At 46.1% G+C, this 19,224-nt stretch overlaps 2 protein-coding genes across 4 annotated transcripts in view; one reads left to right on the plus strand and one right to left on the minus strand.

Annotated features, from left to right (window-relative positions):
* Window positions 1-686: 686 nt before the first annotated feature.
* On the plus strand, window positions 687-9,427 carry EIF4A2 (eukaryotic translation initiation factor 4A2). Of its 3 annotated transcripts, none has more exons than XR_001482912.1 (12): window positions 687-736; window positions 2,825-2,867; window positions 2,959-3,091; window positions 3,337-3,476; window positions 4,948-5,116; window positions 5,383-5,492; window positions 5,727-5,870; window positions 6,258-6,395; window positions 6,762-6,851; window positions 7,073-7,152; window positions 7,728-7,825; window positions 8,620-8,696. XR_001482912.1 is itself a non-coding variant. In XM_015425460.1 (11 exons), exons 1-11 carry the CDS (start codon window positions 708-710, stop codon window positions 8,762-8,764), a joined length of 1,221 nt encoding a protein of 406 aa, XP_015280946.1. In that variant the 5' UTR covers window positions 687-707; the 3' UTR covers window positions 8,765-9,427. The 3 variants fall into 3 exon arrangements, 1 of the variants encoding a protein (XP_015280946.1); XR_001482911.1 differs by having other exon boundaries at window positions 7,728-7,829; window positions 8,620-8,695; XM_015425460.1 differs by lacking the exon at window positions 7,728-7,825 and having other exon boundaries at window positions 8,620-9,427.
* A 2,351-nt stretch (window positions 9,428-11,778) lies between these two features.
* RFC4 (replication factor C subunit 4) overlaps window positions 11,779-19,224 on the minus strand; it is a 45,569-nt gene continuing 38,123 nt past the window's right edge. Inside the window, exons 8-11 of the mRNA XM_015425446.1 lie at window positions 18,161-18,286; window positions 16,509-16,589; window positions 13,915-14,031; window positions 11,779-12,041 (exon numbers count right to left, since the gene is read on the minus strand). Of these exons, the coding sequence (XP_015280932.1) occupies window positions 11,946-12,041; window positions 13,915-14,031; window positions 16,509-16,589; window positions 18,161-18,286 (420 nt within the window). The 3' untranslated portion in view covers window positions 11,779-11,945. The remainder of the gene's footprint in view (window positions 12,042-13,914; window positions 14,032-16,508; window positions 16,590-18,160; window positions 18,287-19,224) is intronic.

Consider the following 19,224-nt stretch of genomic DNA (forward strand, 5'->3'; position numbering starts at 1 on the left):
CCTGGTTTGGATAGGCGGGGGGATCTGAGGGAGGGGAGAGAAAATCTCGCCGGGCGGGGATGCGGAAGGCGAGTGGCGGGGCTGTCGACGCACGGCAAAGGCCACTGCGGGAAAAGTCGACGCCTGTTTTCCCTCACTTGCCCGTTGGCTCAAGGCCACGCTCCGGAACGTTCCTTAACATAAAAAAAAAACCAGTCATTTCCCTTGTCAGATCGAGATGGATGTCTTCCCCCGCCCCTGGCTCTAATGCTTCCTCTTTCGCCCCGCCCCCGGCTAGTCCCCAACCAGTCCACACCGAGGCAGGGGCGGACTAGGAAACCCCGTTTACGAGTCTGAGTAGGGGGGGGGAGAAAGCGGGACGCAGCCCGGCGCCTCTCAACTGCTGCAATATCCCTCCGCCTCCCCGGGCGCGAAGTAGTTCCTCGCAAGACCGCGCGGCGTTCTTGACTCAAGGGCGGCATCCTCCTCAAAGCACCCTCTCGGCTTTGTTTGTCGGAAGATCTTTCACCGGAGCCGGGAAGGGAGACGCGCCGGCGTCCGAGTGTTGTATCCGTGGTCGTGTTACCAGACTATTGATTTTGGCGTATCCCTCCGCCACGCGAGGAGGAGGGGGAGTACAAGTAGAGCCGGCCGACCGAGGGCATATATAAAGGAGGCGCCGCGGAGGTGCTGCCTTTTCAGTTGAGGAGAGCGGCGGTCATCGGAACATGTCAGGCGGGTCCGCGGATTATAGCCGGTAACGAGGATGGCGGGAAGGGGACCGGCTGGTTTGGATAGGCGGGGGGGTCTGAGGGGGGGGAGGGAAAATCTCGCCGGGCGGGGATGCGGCAGGGGGCCGTGAGCGAGTGGCGGGGCTGTCGACGCACGGCAAAGGCCACTGCGGGAGAAGTCGACGCCTGTTTCCCCTCACTTGGCCACGCTCCGGAACGTTCCTTAACATTAAAAAAACAAACAAAACCCAGTCATTCCCCCTGTCAGATCGAGATGGTTGTCTTCCCTCGCCCCTGGCTCTAATGGTACGATCCGAAAGGCGGGGGGGGGGAGAAATGGCAAGCCGAGGCCGCCCCGGGGCTTATTTCAAACTCTTCCTTCCGAAAGTCGACGCCTGTTTTCCCTCACTTGCCCGTTGGCTCAAGGCCACGCTCCGGAACGTTCCTTAACATAAAAAAAAAACCAGTCATTTCCCTTGTCAGATCGAGATGGATGTCTTCCCCCGCCCCTGGCTCTAATGGTACAATCCGAAAGGCGGGGTGGGGTGGGGAGAGAAATGGCAAGCCGAGGCCGTCCCGGGGCTTATTTCAAACTCTTCCTTCCGTTGATTCCTTTTCCCGTTTTAATCCTCCCTGGGCGCGTATCGAGCGTGATCTCTTTTTTTTTTTTTCTTTCCCCACCCCATAACGCTTCTCTTCTCCCTCCCCCCCTCCCCGTGGGGCCGCATGGTCTCGCCCAAGCGGTGACCGGGGAAGACCCCCGTTCTGTGTGCCTCGGAAGAGTCCATTTTCGCCCGGGGGAGGGGGGTGTCGAGAGGGAGCAGGGAGGGGCGCGGCTCGCAGGCCGTTCGTTCGCCGGCTGCCTCGTCAGTCACCGGCGTGTCCTCAGACTTGCGCGATCGGGCCGGAGGGGCGGAGCTCTCGCGAGAGTTCGGCGGCCCCCTCTCGGAGGAAGCCCGATCCCGAGCGCTGGGCTGCCCGAGAGGCGCCCATGGCTGACGGATGCGGCGTGTCTGCAATGGCTCCTGTCGTTGGGCTCCCCTTTCGTTGCTTCTGCACCACGTGCATGGACTTTTCCAGTCCCTCCCCCCCTAGTGGCAAAAAAAAAATTCTGCCACCTTTCCAGTTCCTGTGTAATAGTATTGGAGCATGAGTGTTGTTTGTTTGGGGTTTTTTGGTATTAAAATTAGGAGAATTAATTAAATTAAATAGCCAGTGTTTTATCTTGCCTCGAGTGCCCACCCTTTGCCATACTCGGGAATGTGGTTACATGTGCAAGAGGAATAGGAAAAAGGGGGAAATAAGGTTTTTTAACACAGTGTAGTTTTTGTGCCGCTGTGTTGAAACGGGGACTTTTAAAGTATGGCACTATGTGTCTGTACTTTTCTTTCAAATAAAATTAAGAACTCCAGCACTAACAAAATTTCCCTGTGTAAATGTAACACTGGCCCTGGTATTGTTTCATGAGGTGTTGATACACGCAAATATGCAGTGTGTGCTGGGAGTGGTCTTGCCATGAGTACAGTCATCATGCCATACTAAGAGTTTCTTGTTCTGCCACGTGTTGAAACTGGTACAGAAAGATTAGTGTGCAAAGGGGAGGTGGGGGCCCCTTTCTTTTGGTATAAATAGTTGGGATGTGATCTCAACTTCTTGGGGATAGAGTTTGCAGAGAGTGGTGACTTGCCCAAGGCCATATATTTTATTTAGAATACTTTTCTCCTGAGCATCTCAGGACTCCAGGCAGATCCTACCCTGTTTCCCCAAAAATAAGACCTACCCAAAACATAAGGCCTAGCAGGATTTCTACGTATGCATTTGTAGTATAAGCCCTACTGTGTCTTCTTGAGAAAAAATAAATATAAGACAGTGTCTTATTTTCGGGGAAACACGGTAGTTACACTTGATAGCTAAAGGGGGGTTCTCCATCCAGATGTCCCATGCTGTCCTCTGTGTTTTCATAATAAAGCATGGATCCTGTATTCTAAAGGAAGGGTAACTCCTCTGGGTGTTCGGTGTTCTATATCATCTTTGCAATATGTAAAAATCCTAAAGTGATTGTAAAACATATTTAAGTTCATTGAGTGAGCTATTTTTTATTTTATTTTCCCCAGAGATCATGGCCCAGAGGGAATGGACCCCGATGGCGTCATTGAGGTTAGTATTTCAGTCAGGGGACACTTCAGAATTGTTGTGGGGTAAGTTTTGATGAGTGAAGTTAACACCTGCCTTAATTTTTTTTCTGCAGAGCAATTGGAATGAAATCGTTGACAATTTTGATGATATGAACCTAAAAGAATCCCTCCTCAGGGGAATTTATGCTTATGGTTTTGAGAAGCCTTCAGCTATTCAGCAGCGGGCTATTATTCCATGTATCAAAGGTATGCAAAGTGTTTAATGTTAGCAGGCGTGAATAACTGGAAAAGTATATTGTTCTCAGCCTTTTGTGTTGGGGGAAGTAAAACACATCTTTCCTTGAAAAGTGAGATGATGGTATACCATCTTTCGGGACTGACCTGAAATGGAGAGAATTCTTAACTGCTGATCACTTGAAAGGGAATCTACAGTTAAACTGAATCCTTGATGTGTTGTGTGTGGGAGCAGTAAATATCTATCCTTTTTTTAGGGTATGATGTGATTGCTCAAGCTCAGTCAGGTACTGGCAAGACAGCCACATTTGCTATTTCCATCCTGCAACAGTTGGAGATTGATCTCAAGGAGACCCAAGCCCTAGTATTGGCCCCTACCAGAGAACTGGCTCAACAGGTATTGATAGTGTAGTTAAAAAGCTGCTTACATGTTGCATAGGTTTCAGGTTTCACAACTGTAGGACAGTTAACAGATTTCTTCTAAGCCTGTCATGACCACTGGTTGTCTCTGGGCTGCAAACATGGAACCTGGCCTCTGTTCCACTAACCTCTCTGAATACATGGAGAGGACAGATGTGACAACGGGCCAGTGATTGTGGGATGAAGAGCGGGCAAAGCTTGTGTAGGATCGACGAGGGGGCATGTCCAGAATACTTAGCGATACTAATAGTATAATCTGAGCTGAAATGTAATGTCCTTTGAGAAAAGGCGCTCTTAAAATGCATGCAGTTGTGCAACATGGAAACTGCAGTGCACATGTGATCAGTTGATTTTTCTCTGTATATGTGTAATTGTACTGTGTGTGCTTCAGTCTCTCAATCTTTGGTTTTGAACAGCATTTTTGCAGCACTACACATTTCTGTTAAGTTTTATACCCTTGAGCATCATTGAATATTCTGATGAGCGCAGACCAGTCTGTAACTATATGGAAAGATTTATACAGCTGGACTTATTAAATTTTCATGTGGGACCCCAAATTTAACAATTTAGTCCTTGGAGAAAAGTGCCTACCTAACGTTGGGGAAAAAATGCTTTCTCTACAGTAAGGTACATGCTTGAGAGTCTGAAAAAAATCAGATTTCCCAAGTTGGTTTTTGAACACAATTCTGTATAGGTTTTTTCTTGTCCGTGATTGTCCCTGGAAAGCCCAGAAGTCTCGACAAGCTCAAGTATCTCAAAAAGTGAGCACTGTCTCACGAAAGTTCATACCCTGCCACAAATTTTTGTTAGACTTTAAGGTGCTACTGGACTCTTGCTCTTTTTCTACTGCTATAGACAAGACTAACATGGCTACCCGTCTTGATCAAATTGAGATAGTTGTGTAAAATCTTACCCTCTTAATATTTAATGGGTTAGCTGCAAAGGCGTGTTTGCCAGAGTGATTTCCTTCAGCTCTGCCAAGGAGCTACCAAAGGGCTGCTTAGATTGGTCATTGTCAGCTCTTCCTCTGACACAGCAAACTAGTGACACACCTATGAAGAAGCTGTCAGGTTCTCACAATTAATCCAGGAGGCTCAATTATACTTTTGCTTGTCTGTTGGCGTGCAGTTCCTTTCTGCTTCCAACTGGAGCAAAGGCCAGTGTTGATACTGGCAGGGGAATACCTCCGTGTGTTCATTTGTAAGGTATGGGGGGCTCTTACTGAGAGAGAACAAGCATTTAGTAGTCGAAAACTACTGATACAGAAAACAGGTGAGCTTCCTTATGAGATGGCCCTTCTGGGTAGCAAACAGGTTTGCATACTGCATGTAGGTTGTCCCATGAGACTTGTACTTTTTTCTGTGTTCACGTCAGTGGGAGGCTATAGCTACAAGAATGGAGGGGGGGGGTCCATTAATATAAATTCTAATGGAGGCTTACTGTTTCAGATCCAAAAAGTTATTCTGGCTCTTGGCGATTATATGGGTGCAACTTGCCATGCCTGCATTGGTGGCACGAACGTTCGCAATGAGATGCAGAAGCTGCAGGCAGAGGCTCCCCATATTGTGGTGGGAACGCCAGGACGTGTATTTGACATGTTAAACAGGCGCTATCTGTGTAAGTGAAGTACTGGTTTCACTGCCGTAAAAGTCCTATGGAGCGGTAGAGGGGGGGGGTACACATGTTTTAAAATTAATAAACCCTCTGGGGCAGGGGTCAAGTTTTAAACAGTCAGTCAAGGTCCCAGTGCATAGACAGATACGTAAAAAGGTTTTACTGTCTTAGCATTTGGTAGAACTGATTCTTGGCTTTATATGAGGTCATAATTCATATTAGAAATGCAATTGATATATCAAGATTCCATATGTTTTGCTTTCTTTTAGCGCCCAAATGGATCAAAATGTTCGTTTTGGATGAAGCTGATGAAATGTTGAGCCGGGGTTTCAAGGATCAAATCTATGAAATTTTTCAGAAGCTAAGCACAAACATTCAGGTAAGATATAACTTGATACAACACTAATAAGGTTGGTCATTCTGGCAATGCAGGTAAAGTTACAGTGTAGCTGTGAAGTGCTGCATTGTCGTTCCCCCTGCACAAAGCAAAAATGTTTCTTTTCTATCCCTGTCTGCTTGGATCTCACAGCAGATGGGGACGCTTGGTTTCATACATTTCCTCCTGTTGTTCTGTGTACTAGAGGGGTCCATTTAACAACATTTCCTGTTCCAGGTTGTGTTGCTTTCTGCCACTATGCCAATGGATGTGTTGGAAGTGACCAAAAAGTTCATGAGAGATCCCATTCGTATCCTGGTGAAGAAAGAAGAATTGACCCTCGAGGGTATCAAACAATTCTACATTAATGTGGAGAGAGAGGTACGGGCGGAGATTAGGAAACACATCACAAGCCTGATCTTCTTGTTCAAGCACTGTGCTAAAACTACAGAAGTTAGGTTGTGACTTGGCTCCTGTAGTAATGCTAGCAGGGTACACACAAGAAGGAGAATGAAACGCACTGGATCAGTAAAAGACTAGGGTGGACCTCTTTCTTAATGTCCAGTGTCCTGGTCTGAAGACTTGGTGCAACAATCATTTTGGGTACTGCTGACTTAGCAGTCCAGTCCCAAGCAGAGCTACGCCCTCTTGAGCCCCACTGACCTGGATGTGCTTAGGATTGCTGTACGGCAGAACTTTGCAGTATTGCATGAGAAGATTTTGTGTGCTACTTCGTACAGCTCATGGTTTACTTCCTTAACTTTGCAGGAATGGAAGCTGGATACGCTCTGTGATTTGTATGAAACTTTGACCATTACACAGGCTGTTATTTTCCTTAATACAAGAAGGAAAGTAGACTGGCTTACAGAGAAGATGCATGCAAGGGACTTCACTGTCTCTGCTCTGGTAAGACTTTAGTATATATGATATTTTATTGGATTTGAGAAACAAGCTCCAAGTGTAGCTGGAAGTGACTGTCTTCTGGCTCTGCCATGTTTTTGTATGCCGTTGCCCTGAGTGGAAAGATTGGTGACCCATTGCGTTAATGCAGTATTGCTAGTATCTCTGTCCTTTGCATTTCCCAGTCCACATTTTCCCTGTAGCACGGTAGACATCCACCCATTAAAAGTGCTTGCATGAATCAAGAAATAGTCTGGTAAAATTCAGATGTGTCAATGAAGTGGCTCATGCTATTACCTTTCAATGGAGAAAAGAATACTTGAGATGCTTGGTTAAGGTGTTGGGTAACAAGAGCTGTTTTTATCTACACAGCATGGTGACATGGACCAGAAGGAGCGAGATGTCATCATGAGAGAGTTTAGGTCAGGATCAAGCCGTGTCTTGATCACCACTGACTTGTTGGTAAGTATCCACAGTCTGTAGGTACTTGGTCCAAAGCTGTTTCGTTTGGTGCAGGTTCTTGTAACCTGTACTGCTCGAGCTGTTGGAAGAGTAAAGACCATGCTCCACTATGGACTTTGCGTAATGGCAGTTCATAACTATAACGTGGTCAACAAAACCAGATGTACCCTGGGGTCCTCGAGCACAGGGTGGCTTGGTAATTATGTTGCCTCTGCTTGCAGGCTCGTGGCATTGATGTGCAACAAGTGTCATTGGTTATAAATTATGACCTCCCGACCAATCGTGAAAACTACATTCACAGGTTAGTTGGCGAATGTTTCTACTGAGCACCCACTCGGTGTTCAGGTTGCTTCAGTTTCTTCAGGATCTTTGTACCCCTCAAGCTTGCCTTGCTTTCTTGCATCCCGTGTGGTGTGTGAAGATGGGGAGGGGCAGAGCTTCTTCGTTAGCCAATGAAATGAAACAGTGGGAAAACTTAACGAGATGTTGATGGCTGATCATTAATTGAGGTTCTAGTACAGCTTTCAATGGCCGCAGAACTAGCGTTCTGTGGCACGCGTTGTATAGTCTGCAAAAATTCTCACGACTTGGTAGTTGATGTAGGCTTGTCGGATGTTCATGCCGTTTTAAAAGTTGCTATGAGTTTTCTTACTAGACTTATCAATGTTTGCCTCTTTCTGCTTTAATGTTGCTTTACTGGAAGTCTCTTTGCCAACACCTTCACTATTGCTTTGGTTCCTCTTACAGTGGGATTCTTTTTCTGGTGTATTCTAGTAGTACTTGCAGTTTATCTCCCTAGGCTTAGCTAAATTTCCTGGTAGCTTTGTACCTAAATGAAGTAAATTGTACCTTGTTACTTGATGTAAAAAAATACAGGAGTCGCTAGCCCAGTTGATGACGGCATGGTGTTCAGAAACGACGGCGTAATTTAGGACGTGGATTCGTAAGCGGCACACTGTATGAATAAAGAGCGAGTTGGTATTTATATACTTTCTTCTTGTCATGATTGTTGTGAGCTATGTCTGTCTTATAAGCTCTTAATGGCGTGGCCAGACGGAGGCAGGAGTTGTGGGTTTGTTAGCCTGTACATAATGTGTGCCCTGTAAACCTTGTTTTTCACAGAAACTGGTTGTTGTCCTGCCAAAACTAAGTTTTCCCACTGAATAATCTTTGTCTTTGAAAAATGAAGATAGTTTTAATGTTTGGCTTTCAGGAATTTGATTGGGAAGAATTATAGTGGTGTTGGTTTTTTTTTAACAAAATTTGTTTTGCAAGCTGACATCAAGCTCTGCCCACATTCAGAAAGAAATGGTGTGAAGGCTGGTGGGAAGATTTTTCCATGAGTCTGGGGAGTAACCCCCCTTGGAAGTCATGCTGAGTGCAAATGTGACTTGTCTGCCACAAAATCGAGCAGCCTCTGCGACTTACCAGTAAAAGAGTTGGCAAAGATACGCTTTTGGCACCAGAGTCAGTATTACTGTAAACTAGGATTTGTGGTAACCAAAATCAACTGATGTGATCTTGATACAATTATATTAATTATAATTCTGATTGCCACCTCCCCTAACAGGTTAACTTAAAAAGTTGGCTTGAGTTGGCAAAGATACGCTTTTGGCACCCGAGTCAGTATTACTGTAAACCAGGATTTGTGGTAACCAAAATCAACTGATCTGATCTTGATAACAATTATAATTCTGATTGCCACCACCCCTAACAGGTTAACTTAAAAAGTTGGCTTTTTCACATCCTTCTCCCCTGTTTTGTGCAGGATTGGCCGAGGTGGTCGTTTTGGCAGGAAAGGCGTGGCTATAAACTTTGTCACTGAGGAGGACAAGCGGATCCTTCGGGATATTGAGACTTTCTACAATACTACAGTGGAGGAGATGCCCATGAATGTGGCTGACCTCATTTAATCCCTGGGATGAGATGTTTTTGGAATGCAGTGCTCGCTGTTGCTGACTAGGCGATCCACAACGTGCATTGTGCTTCTTTCTTGGGGGATACATTGAATCTTGTCTCAATGCTCATTACGGATCAGAAATACAGATTTTTGATAAAGCGAAGCGACATTTTGTCGTGAGCTTTTGTGGGGAGAGCCCTTGGCTTTCTCCTCTTTAGGGTTTAGACTGTTGGGGTTGGGTGGAAAGTCATGGGGTCTGTAAATTTTTTCTTTATTAGACATTTATTTCCTAGTTCTTTAGAAGTGGTTGTGCTAGATGTTCTTTATCATTTAATAATTTACTTATGGACTAAAAGGTATAAGTGCTGTATAAAATCAGCCAATTATGTTAAACTGGCATACCTACCTTTATTGTATGTTAATAGTTCTATATTAGACTGAATTGGAAAAGGCCTTTCAAAATGTCTATAAACTTTTATAAGAGCATTAAAATGCATTTTTGTTTGGTATGTATTTATTGAATAAAGTATTTAATTAGTGTTTAGTGTGATCTGGACCCTGTTGCTAAACCCCAGCAAGCAATCATTATTATTGTCTTAGTTAGGGTTAAACCCATTAAAATTGCCATATTGCACATGTCTTAATGAAGTTTGAATGTTCAATAAAATACTTATATATTCACTTCACTGGGTGAACTGTGTGCTTCTTGGAAAACCAGTGGTGGCGGAGGAAGGCTTGTAGGTTGGGGGTTGAGGAATACAGCAAGCTGGATCTCATTTCCTTTCTGGCATAGTGACATGATGGTACCCTGCCATGATGCGCTTTGCTGTATCTAATGCTCATTTTCTACAAATAGAAGAGCTGGCTCTCACAAAGTCCCAACATTGCTCTCAGTGCTGTGAGACAGGGTCCCCTGTATCCCAGGGCTAAAGTATGCTGTGGTAGAAGTGTGCTTTGATACAGCATTTAACTCCCACTTATGGCACTGGGTTGTCCTTTCACAACTTACTGAGCTTGTAGAGAAACTTCACTTGGGCATGTTCACCATCATTAGATGCTGGAAACAGCTTCTTAGACGCTTAGTGGGTTGTCTAAAAGCATGAGGTTGGAACAGACTTAAATGGCATCTGAAAATGAATTTTTAAAAGCTTCATAACTAACTGCAGTAACAAAAACATGCTTGGGGGGGGTAGCTGTGTTGGTCTGCAGTAGAAAGAGCTAGTCAAGTCTAGCACGTAGGGGTGTGCAAAAAGAAATTCCACCTGATTTGGATTTCGCTGAATTGGGCAGAATCAATTTCAGCTGGCAGAAAGACTCCCAAATGTCAATTTTGGCCCCATTATATATTGGTATAGTCTGGAGGGGAGGGGGCTTGAGGGAGAGGCTCCAAACGTGCAGGGTAGCTGCTGGATCATCTCCCCAAGATACCCACCAAGTTTCGAGAACATTGGACCAGGGCCCCCAAACAAGTTCCCCACCATAGAGAACAATGGAGGGGATGGGGGCAACCTGTTTGGGGGCCTGTAGAATTGGACCCCCTGGTCCAATGTTCTTCAAAGTTGGTGGGTATCTTGGGGAGAGTCTCCAGCAGCTACCCTGTGAGTTTGGAGCCGCTCCCTCAAACCCCCTCCAGCCCCCAGAATATACCCTATGTTTTCACCATTGACTTCAATGGCCCATAGGATATAATGGGGCCAAACTGCCGCAGAAATTTGGAGGCAAGCCAATTCAGATCAGTGAATCTGAATTGGCATGCAGGAGCCCGAGAGGGCCATTTTTGGGGGTGTATTTGGTTCCGATTAATCAAATACACATCCCTACTAGCACCTGACAGACAAGGTATAAACTTTCAGAGGTCAAAGCTTTGATCAGATACAGGTAAAAATGGGGATCTCCCAGCCTGTATATCCCAGGCAGAAGATGAGAGGGGTGTTACAAGAGAAAATATAAGCTAATGTTCAGGGGCAGGAAATTAATGTGTAGTGAAACAACAATCCCGTGTCCCTATTCAGCAATTTCAGGTAATCTCCCCATGACTGCTTTTGAATGGTTATCTTCAAAAGTGGCTTGTATGCTTCAAGGCAGGAAAACCTTGGCTGGTCAAAAATGTAAGGGGGAGGGAAATGCTAAATGGTGGTCTTCTGAAGCTTGTTGACAGGAATTACAACCTTCAGAAGTTGCCCTAAAGCTTGGTCTTCGTCATTTCCAACAACATTCTTCCCCCTCACCCCAGGCTGTGGTTGGAAACCAAGCATAGTTCAAAGGACTCCGGCTTCAATGAAAACATAGGACATTCATTTGGAACTTGGCAGAGCCAGAACCTATCCACCAACTGCCACACAAATAGCCTGTGATTCCAGGATAACGGGCAAAATGACAGTTGCTGTGAGCTATCATGGCTACCTGCTAGAGGCAGCTTTCTCTCAAGTAGTTCAGCCTTCCTCCACAGAATTCCATAAAACTTACCTTGGCTAAGGAAGTGCCACCATCTTCCCCTCCCACCACATTAAGGCAATCAAAACCTAGGTAACCATATTTACTCAAGGAAGTGGACCCCCCCCCATGCATAAAACCCTGTTGAATGTAATTAAATGCAAGTATAAGGTGACCCTCCCAGGGGGGTGGAATGATACACCTGGGGAAAAACTAATCTTGCATTTGAGTAAACACAAGAATTACCCCTCCCCTCCATCCTGTATGGTAAAGGACAGAAACTCTGGTAGAGGTAACGGGAGTAAGGACAAGTTGCTTTTACTTGCCCATCCTACCCCCCAACTATTTTATCAGAAGATACCTTGCACAAGTATGGAATTACTCAGTTTCTTGAAAGCCATGGGAATATAAACTTTTGGGGTCAGCTGTGTATCCTTTCTACAACCTCTTGAACACACATGACAAATTGAAGGAATGTTTAATGAAAGTGCCACAAACCACACAAGTTCCAAACATGGTGATTTCCCCCCCCCTAGTCTAAAGAGGAGAGAAAAAGTAGTACAGGAAGTACAAACTCCTTCCTTTACTCAGTGAACAAGCTGTAGCCACAAGATCCCACTGACTGGTAAAACTCTTCAGACTGCTTGCCTCTCCACTTTTGAGCTTGTTACACAAAGGGCTGCTCTGCCAAAACCACATCAAAATGTGAAGACGTGGGGAGTCCGGCTGGAGCCCTCCAGGGGGTCGGTTTCGCGCCGCAGCTAGCTATTTTGAGTGAGCTGCTGCATCACAACTGCACAGAGGCTGATCAACTGCAAGAACTCGTCAGAACCGTCTGCCAGGCATTTGTCTGCCTCCTGCGAATGAAGAGACAGAGTTACAAAACGAAAGGTCACAATCCTGGTTCAGCAACAGCCATACCCACTAGCAGGAGAGGAAAAGGCTCTGTACATGTCTCAGGGGTCTTCAGTCTGCTATTGGGAGGGGTCTACAAATGAAACCTTCCACAAATGCATTTTTTAAAAAGTCGCTATCAAAATCATTTTGAACAACACACATTAGATATCTAGGATATTTAGGCTTGCTGGAACTGTGCGTGGGTAACGGCAATGGTCTCTCACACGCAAGCAGTCCTGCCCACATTTGAATTAGTGTCCCAACTTTCAAGCAGGCACATACTTAGTTGCACAGGACAAGAATGAATGGTCTGTAGCAAACCCCCACCCCCGCAGAAATACAAGTCCAGAAAGCTAGGAATCCCCAGTAGCTTCCTTTCTTTAGCTGCAGGTGTACACTTTTTTTAACCACTTTTTACCTTTAAAGCCCTATATGGCCAGGGTCCGACATACCTGAGGGACTGCCTTTCCTCACTTCGGTCGGGGACTCAACATCGCCTGGTGATTCCAGGCCCCCGGGAGGCAAGGCTTGCCGCAACTGGGGCCAGATCCTTTTCAGTGGTGGCTCCTACCTGGTGGCATGAGCTCCCAGAGGAGATCAGGGCCCTGTGAGACCTCATACAGTTCCGTAGGGCCTGCAAGACAGAGCTCTTCCGCCAGGCGTTTACGTAGGAGCCGCCACTACCACCACCACCACCAATGGCGTGGGTAACAACTGGGTAAGAGAACTGCTCTTCAGGTAGCAGAGATCAGTTCCTCTGGAGAAAACAGTGGACTCTGTCATTATACCCTGCTGAGGTCACCACAGCAAATTGACACTGTTTGCCCAAAGCCAGAGCACTGCCCCAGAGCCTCTTTCTAGATCCCGTTGTATTGCTTTCACAACGGGCTTTACTGCTAGTAAATAAATAATACCAAAGCCCAATGTTAATTTAAATTAGGGGTATCAGGCAACTTGTCCTGGCCTGGATCTCAGAAGCTGAGCAGGTTAGTACTTGGATGAGACAGTATCAAGAAAGTCTGGGATTGCTACGCAGAGCCAGGCAATGGCAAACCGCCTCTGGACATCTCTTGTCTTGACAACTAGTCTACGGGGTTGGCCAAGCTATGGACCTGACAGGGGGGGAAAGGTCAAACGACCTGTTACCACTACAACACACAACACAGCACATTTCTTCTTGGAGAGAGAAAAGAGATGACCAAAGATGGCAACTGGCTATTTCTTTGGCTCTGCTCACTTCTTTGTGTTTAAAGTTCCAGAGGGTAGCCATGTTGCCAGTTCAGTGTAGTGGTTAAGAGCGGCGGACTCTAATTTGGGAGAACCGGATTCGATCCCCCACTCCTCCACATGCAGCTGCTGGTGTGGCCTTGGGTCAGTCACAAGTTCTCTCGAGAGCGGTTCTCTCAGAGCTCTCTCGGCCCCACCTACCTCACAGGGTGTCTGTTGTGGAGAGGGGAAGGGAAAGGAGTTTGTAAAGCCTCTCTGAGACTCCGAGTGAACGGCGAGATATACATCCTCCCTCCTCTTCTCTGGAATAGAACAGCTAGATAAGTCCAGTTGTACCTTAGAGACCAACAAAATTGGGGGGGGGGATTTTTTTTGGGGGGGAATAAGTTCCCTTTTTCAGACATGACCCTCAAAAGCTCCTGCCTCAAAAATCTCGCTGTTCTCTGTGAGGTGCTACTGGACTCGAATCGAGCTGTGTGCTGAAAGACATCAACGGCTTTGTCCGGGATTCACCAGCATGCTCCACTGCGTCCCCTAACAAAGGACTGCCCCTTTCCCCCTAAAAGGCAAACCTGTACAGCCGAATTGCAGACGGCAAAGACTTACAGCAAGCTTCTCTGCAATAACAGACTTCTGCTTGTCACTGAGCTCCTCCTTCTCGACAATGATGTCGTGAAGCTGATTAATAAGCTGTGTCGCGGCGTAACCTTCGTTGATCAGATTCTGGACACGAGGAGGGAGGGAAAAAGACAGGAGCTGGCGTTAGCAGATGTATAGCCTGAAGACGACGAGAGCCCTTCATTCATGGAGAAGTCAGGTAAAAAAATACTTCTTGCCTGAAAGAGCAGAGAGCCAAGAAGGTGCAGACCTCCCCGCTATGCCCCATGAGGTCGGCCGTGGTGTAAGAGATCCTAAAATCAGGGCTTCTCTTGCAAAGTGCAAAGTGCCATGCATTGCCAACTCAAAAAGTCGCTTTGAATGGGATTTGTTCTTTGTTACATTCGGTTTCTATACCGCCCTCTCCTGCAGGACAGGGCTCGGGGCGGTGTACAACAAAACAACATTAATACGTAATTCCATCGCCAAAACGCATAAACACATTGTTCCCTGATGGCTCAGATGAGAGGGGACGATCTCATTTTCTTGCATGTAAGCAGAGCTGGCGTTAGCACACCCCAAAGCGGAGCTGCTGCCGAGGCCCAGCAGGGCCCATGGCCACTGTACCCCTAGCCGATAGGGCTGCCGTGCACTCCCCAATCCCCAAGTTGTGCATACGACCCAGCACCACCAGGGAAAGGGCATGCAGGAGATGTATGCGGCTGGGAGCACAGGTGGAAGGAGGGATCACAGGAGGAGGACACACAGTTGGGACACTTGTGGAGAGCCATAAATATGGGGAATTTCAGACAGGCGATATCTCCCGGTAGGGAACCGGTTTTCAAACGGGTTCTGGTCTGTCATTTCAGACAGAACCCGTTTGAGAATCGGTTCCCTACTGGAATGTAACTGCCATTTCATACACAAAAGCTTCAGCCCCGTTTAGAAACCGGGACTGAAGCGTTTTACCTGTCAACCGCTTTTGAGTAGTCTTCAGTTCCCTCTCCCGGTTCTGTTACGCTTTTTTCCCGCCGTTTTTCGCCCGCGCAGGCTTTTTTTTTTTTGAATGTTCGATTTATAGCGTTATGTCGCTATAACGCTATACCGGAATGTCAAACTCCAATGGGATCGCTATTGCGATCATTTGGAGTTCCGGTATAGCGTTATAGCAATATAACGCTATAAATCGAACTTTTTTTAAAAATCGATCACCCGCGAGGGAAGAAAACGGCGGGAAAACAAAGCGGTGCAAGTCTGAAATGCCAAACCGCTTCTGATCCGGCTCATTTCCGGTAGGGGCAAGCCATGTGTGAAATGGCAGCCCTGTACCGGTTCACTTCAAAACGGAAGATTACCGGCTTGAAACCGGGTGAAACTGGGTAATGTGAAATTCCCCTATGAGTAAGCAGAGGCACAGGAAGCAGTGCTAGGGGTGGCAGCAGGGAACGAGGTCCCTGAGCACTCTCTGCCCAGGGCCTCCAAAACCCGGACCCTGCCCTGTATGTAAGTAACCGGGTCATGGTTTCAGACAGCAGAAGAAGAAGAAGAAGAAGAGGAGGAAGAGGAAGAAGAAGAAGAAGAAGAGGAGATTGGATCTATACCCCGCCCTTCACTACCCAAAGGTGTCTCAGAGCGGCTTACAAACTCCTTTCCCTTCCCCTCCCCACAACAGACACCCTGTGAGGTAGGTGGGGCTGAGAGAGCTCTGGACAGAAGCTGCTTTTTTTCAAGAACAGCTCTTATCAGAACTACGGCTTGCCCAAGGTCATCCAGCCAGGTGCAAGTGGAGGAGTGGGGAATCAAATCTGGCTCTCCCAGATTAGAGTCTGCACACTTAAGCACGACACCAAACTGGCTAGAGACTCTTTGTGCAGCGAGCTTCGTGAAGTCTGGAAATTAACCAGATGCCAAGTACCCCGTCAAATGTGTGGGAAGAGAGGTACACGTGGCTCGATCCTTTTTGAGAACTCTGCATAACCTTTTCCAGCCTGTGGGCACCTTTGGGATTCTGATACAGCACGATGGGTGCGGCCACAAAATGGCTGCCACAGGGGGCGGAGCCAGCCACAAAATGGCTGCAGCGACTTATCTCCAGTCATACTGTGAAGATCCTTGTGCTCTGCTGACACTGCCAAAGCAGTGTCTTTAAACATCTGTGCAGCCAATCAAAACTCCGATGGCCAATCAGAAGACTCACTGGCTAAAAGTCCTGCCTGCCCCCCTTTTCTACAAACACTTGGCGGGCGCCAGCAAAGGGGTCGGCGGGCACCGTGTGGCCCACGGGAAGCATGTTGGGGGAAGCCTGGGAGGACACTGAGACACAAATCTTACAGAGCTAAAAAGAACCCTAGAAAAAAACCGGGCCGCACGAATCCTTACTTCCCTACCTAAGGTCACACGCTTCATAAATGTCAGGGAGTTCATGTTACATTTATCACGACTGGCTTAAAGATGAGCAGTTTTTAGTTTCAGTGTGCTCATATAACCACGATAGCCTCCTCTCATGGCGTGTGAGAGTACAGAGCAAAGAGGAGCATTTCGGCCCAAAAAGAAAAGAAGTCTTACACCCGACGCTCGTATGTTTGAAATCCTAGACGTGCTACCTGTGTTACGACTTCCAGTTTTTCAAACGAGCCACTCTGACAGGCAGCTAGTAGTCCATCCAGTATTTCTTTAGGCACAACCTAGAATAGATTTGCACACAGAAAGCATGAATGTGTCACATGTAGTTTAATTTAATGTAATGCTGTGGTTCTTTTTTGAAAGAGCATATCCGTTAGCAGAATTCAGAGTCTAGTATCAGAAGATATGTTTCCCAAGGATTTATCTAACACTGAAGCCGGCATTCTCGGGTCTACACATCTTCTTAGGCAGGAAAACCATCATTGTGCTGCGTCACACCACTGGTGTTTTTGCTGCGTTATGACTGGCATTCTCCTCCAGTGCTGACGCTATCGATCTATATCTCACATAAACAATTCACTGTGCAAAAATGGTGGCTTTGCTCCTACTTAAGAACTTTCACCTCAAAATCTGTACACAAAAAGAACAGTAAAAATCTTGGTTCACTGACAACCCCTTATCCCAGGGGTGTCAATCAAACATGTGGCCCGGGGGCTGGATCAGGCCCCCGGAGGGCTTCTATCAGGCCCGCAGTGGAACTGGCTGCCTTCTGCTTCTTCTTCCAGTTCTGCTGCTGCTGTGTCATCATTGTAGGTTTACAGCTTACAGATACACCCCTGAACAGCATACTCAAGATTGCAACAGCACAGACATTTTGATGCAATAATTCAGAGCAAGAGGTGTCAGTGATCAGACACTGATAAATAAGCAAAATATTGCAAGAATGCTAATGTTCTAAGCATGTTTCTATTTTAAGTTAAAAAAAACCTTTGTGTTTGTGTCCTGTCTAAAGTTTATATCTCCGCTACCTGGCATTACATTGTATGACACACATGGCCCGGCCCCTGCCTTATCCCAGTACTGCCAGTTAACTTTTGCTATACCTTGCTTAGATGCTCACGGTAAAAGAAAAAACAAGTTTCTTGGTCCTGCCTCACCAGGGTTTGGCTCAGATTTCAACAAACCTGGAGCTATTTAGAAATCAGCTGGCATAACAGAAAGCAGTGTTTTTGTTAGACCTGCCTTTCTGTAGTTAAATCTGGACTTGGGTAAAGAGAAGAGGCAAAAGAAAGTTAAGTCGGCAATAAATCTGTCATTTGGTCAAAAAGGTGTCTCACTCCATTCGTTTAAGACTTCTTGGGACGTATATGAGTTGAATATGTTCCTGTAAACCGCAATCTATAATGTAACAGTCCAGCACGTAACCCCAAGCTATGATCCAAAAATACTGAGTTCAGAGACCACTTGTCATTTCAGCGCACCATTACAGGTGCATACTGGCTCTGAATGAACTGAAGAGTTTCCACCATGTGAGATACAGTCCACAAATTTATCAGAATGGTGTAATGGTATCTATTCGAGTAAGCACCTTTTTTTGACCAAGTGAATAAGTTCAGAGAAACTAGAAAGCAGTGTGGAAAGGAAATGTTAAAAGGATTTCATCCCTTTGAATCAAGAGCGAGTTGGTTCTTAATTTAGAGGCTCATGCACTTAGTTAGTTGGAAGAATCCGTGAGAACCTGGACTGGTATACACAGAAAGCGTTATCTTTACATATGGGGAAAATGAGATCACACATCGATTTTCCAGCAGTGAGCACGCAGCAGGGCATTTTTAAATAACTAAAAACTTACTCCTGCAATTTCAGTGACAATTCCCTCTGTGATTTCTTTCTTGCCTGTTAGTCGCGTAGCACTCTGAAGAAGTGTGATCGCTTTTCTCAAGTCTCCTTCGGACACATGAACAAGGCAAGAGATCGCCTACAAAACACCGGGGGGGGGGGAGAGAAGATTTAAAAACAAAGCCAAAATGAATGATAACCAGTAGGGATAGACGCTGGGAGCATCCATCTCCTCGGAGACCTGCACATTGGAGGGAGGGGAATGGACTCAACACCGAACCTCGTAAATGTTTTGCTGTCTGTACAAGCTGACAGGAAGAACATAAGGGAAACCATGTTGGAGCAGGCCAATGGCCCATCCAGTCCAACACTCTGTGTCACAGACTGGCCCAAACCCAGTACACCTCTTTGAAATGTGGTGTTGGAGGAGAGTTTCATGGGTACCGTGGACTGCCAAAAAGACAAATCAGGGGGTTCTAGATCAAATCAAGCCTGAGCTCTCCCTAGAGGCTGAAATGACTAAATTGAGGCTATCGTGCTTTGGGCGCATTAGGAGAGGACATGAGTCATTGGAAAAGGCAATCGTGCTAGGAAAAGTCAAAGGCAGCAGGAAAAGAGGAAGACCCAACGTCAGATGGATCAAGGAAGCCACGGCCCTCAGTCTGCAAGATCTGAGAAAGGCTGTTATAAGGCTAGGATGTTTTGGTAGAGATGTAAAATTTCCGGAAATTTTGAAGCTTGGGGGAAAAAAACGTTTTTTCCCCGGAAAAAACGGAAATTTTCGGAAAAATTGAAAAAAATGCTACATTAGCATTTCTTTTGTCTTTTCTAGATTGAAAGTCATTCTGTTACTTTAGGAACATAAAATATGACTATGGACATTTTTACTTGGCATGAAATTATCACAACTAGCATATTAAAAATATAGTGTATCCAAACAATTATTACAAACAGAATACCCACCCACATGCAAAAACAAAACTGAAACCTTTTTATTGTCTTCTGACAATAGCACCTCCTAAAGGAAGAAATGCATCTTGTTCTTGCATTGGAGAGTTCAGTTTGTAACCTAGGACT

This window comes from Gekko japonicus, unplaced genomic scaffold (genome assembly GCF_001447785.1).
Source record: "Gekko japonicus isolate JY-2015 unplaced genomic scaffold, Gekko_japonicus_V1.1 scaffold4553, whole genome shotgun sequence".
Lineage (NCBI taxonomy): Eukaryota > Metazoa > Chordata > Lepidosauria > Squamata > Gekkonidae > Gekko > Gekko japonicus.

Excerpts from the sequence above, each read along its gene's own strand:
- EIF4A2 (XM_015425460.1), top strand. The coding sequence starts at position 708 with ATGTCAGGCGGGTCCGCGGATTATAGCCG. Across the intron at positions 6,852-7,072 it reads TGATCACCACTGACTTGTTG|GCTCGTGGCATTGATGTGCA; the intron begins GTAAGTATCCAC and ends CTCTGCTTGCAG. Across the intron at positions 7,153-8,619 it reads CGTGAAAACTACATTCACAG|GATTGGCCGAGGTGGTCGTT; the intron begins GTTAGTTGGCGA and ends TGTTTTGTGCAG.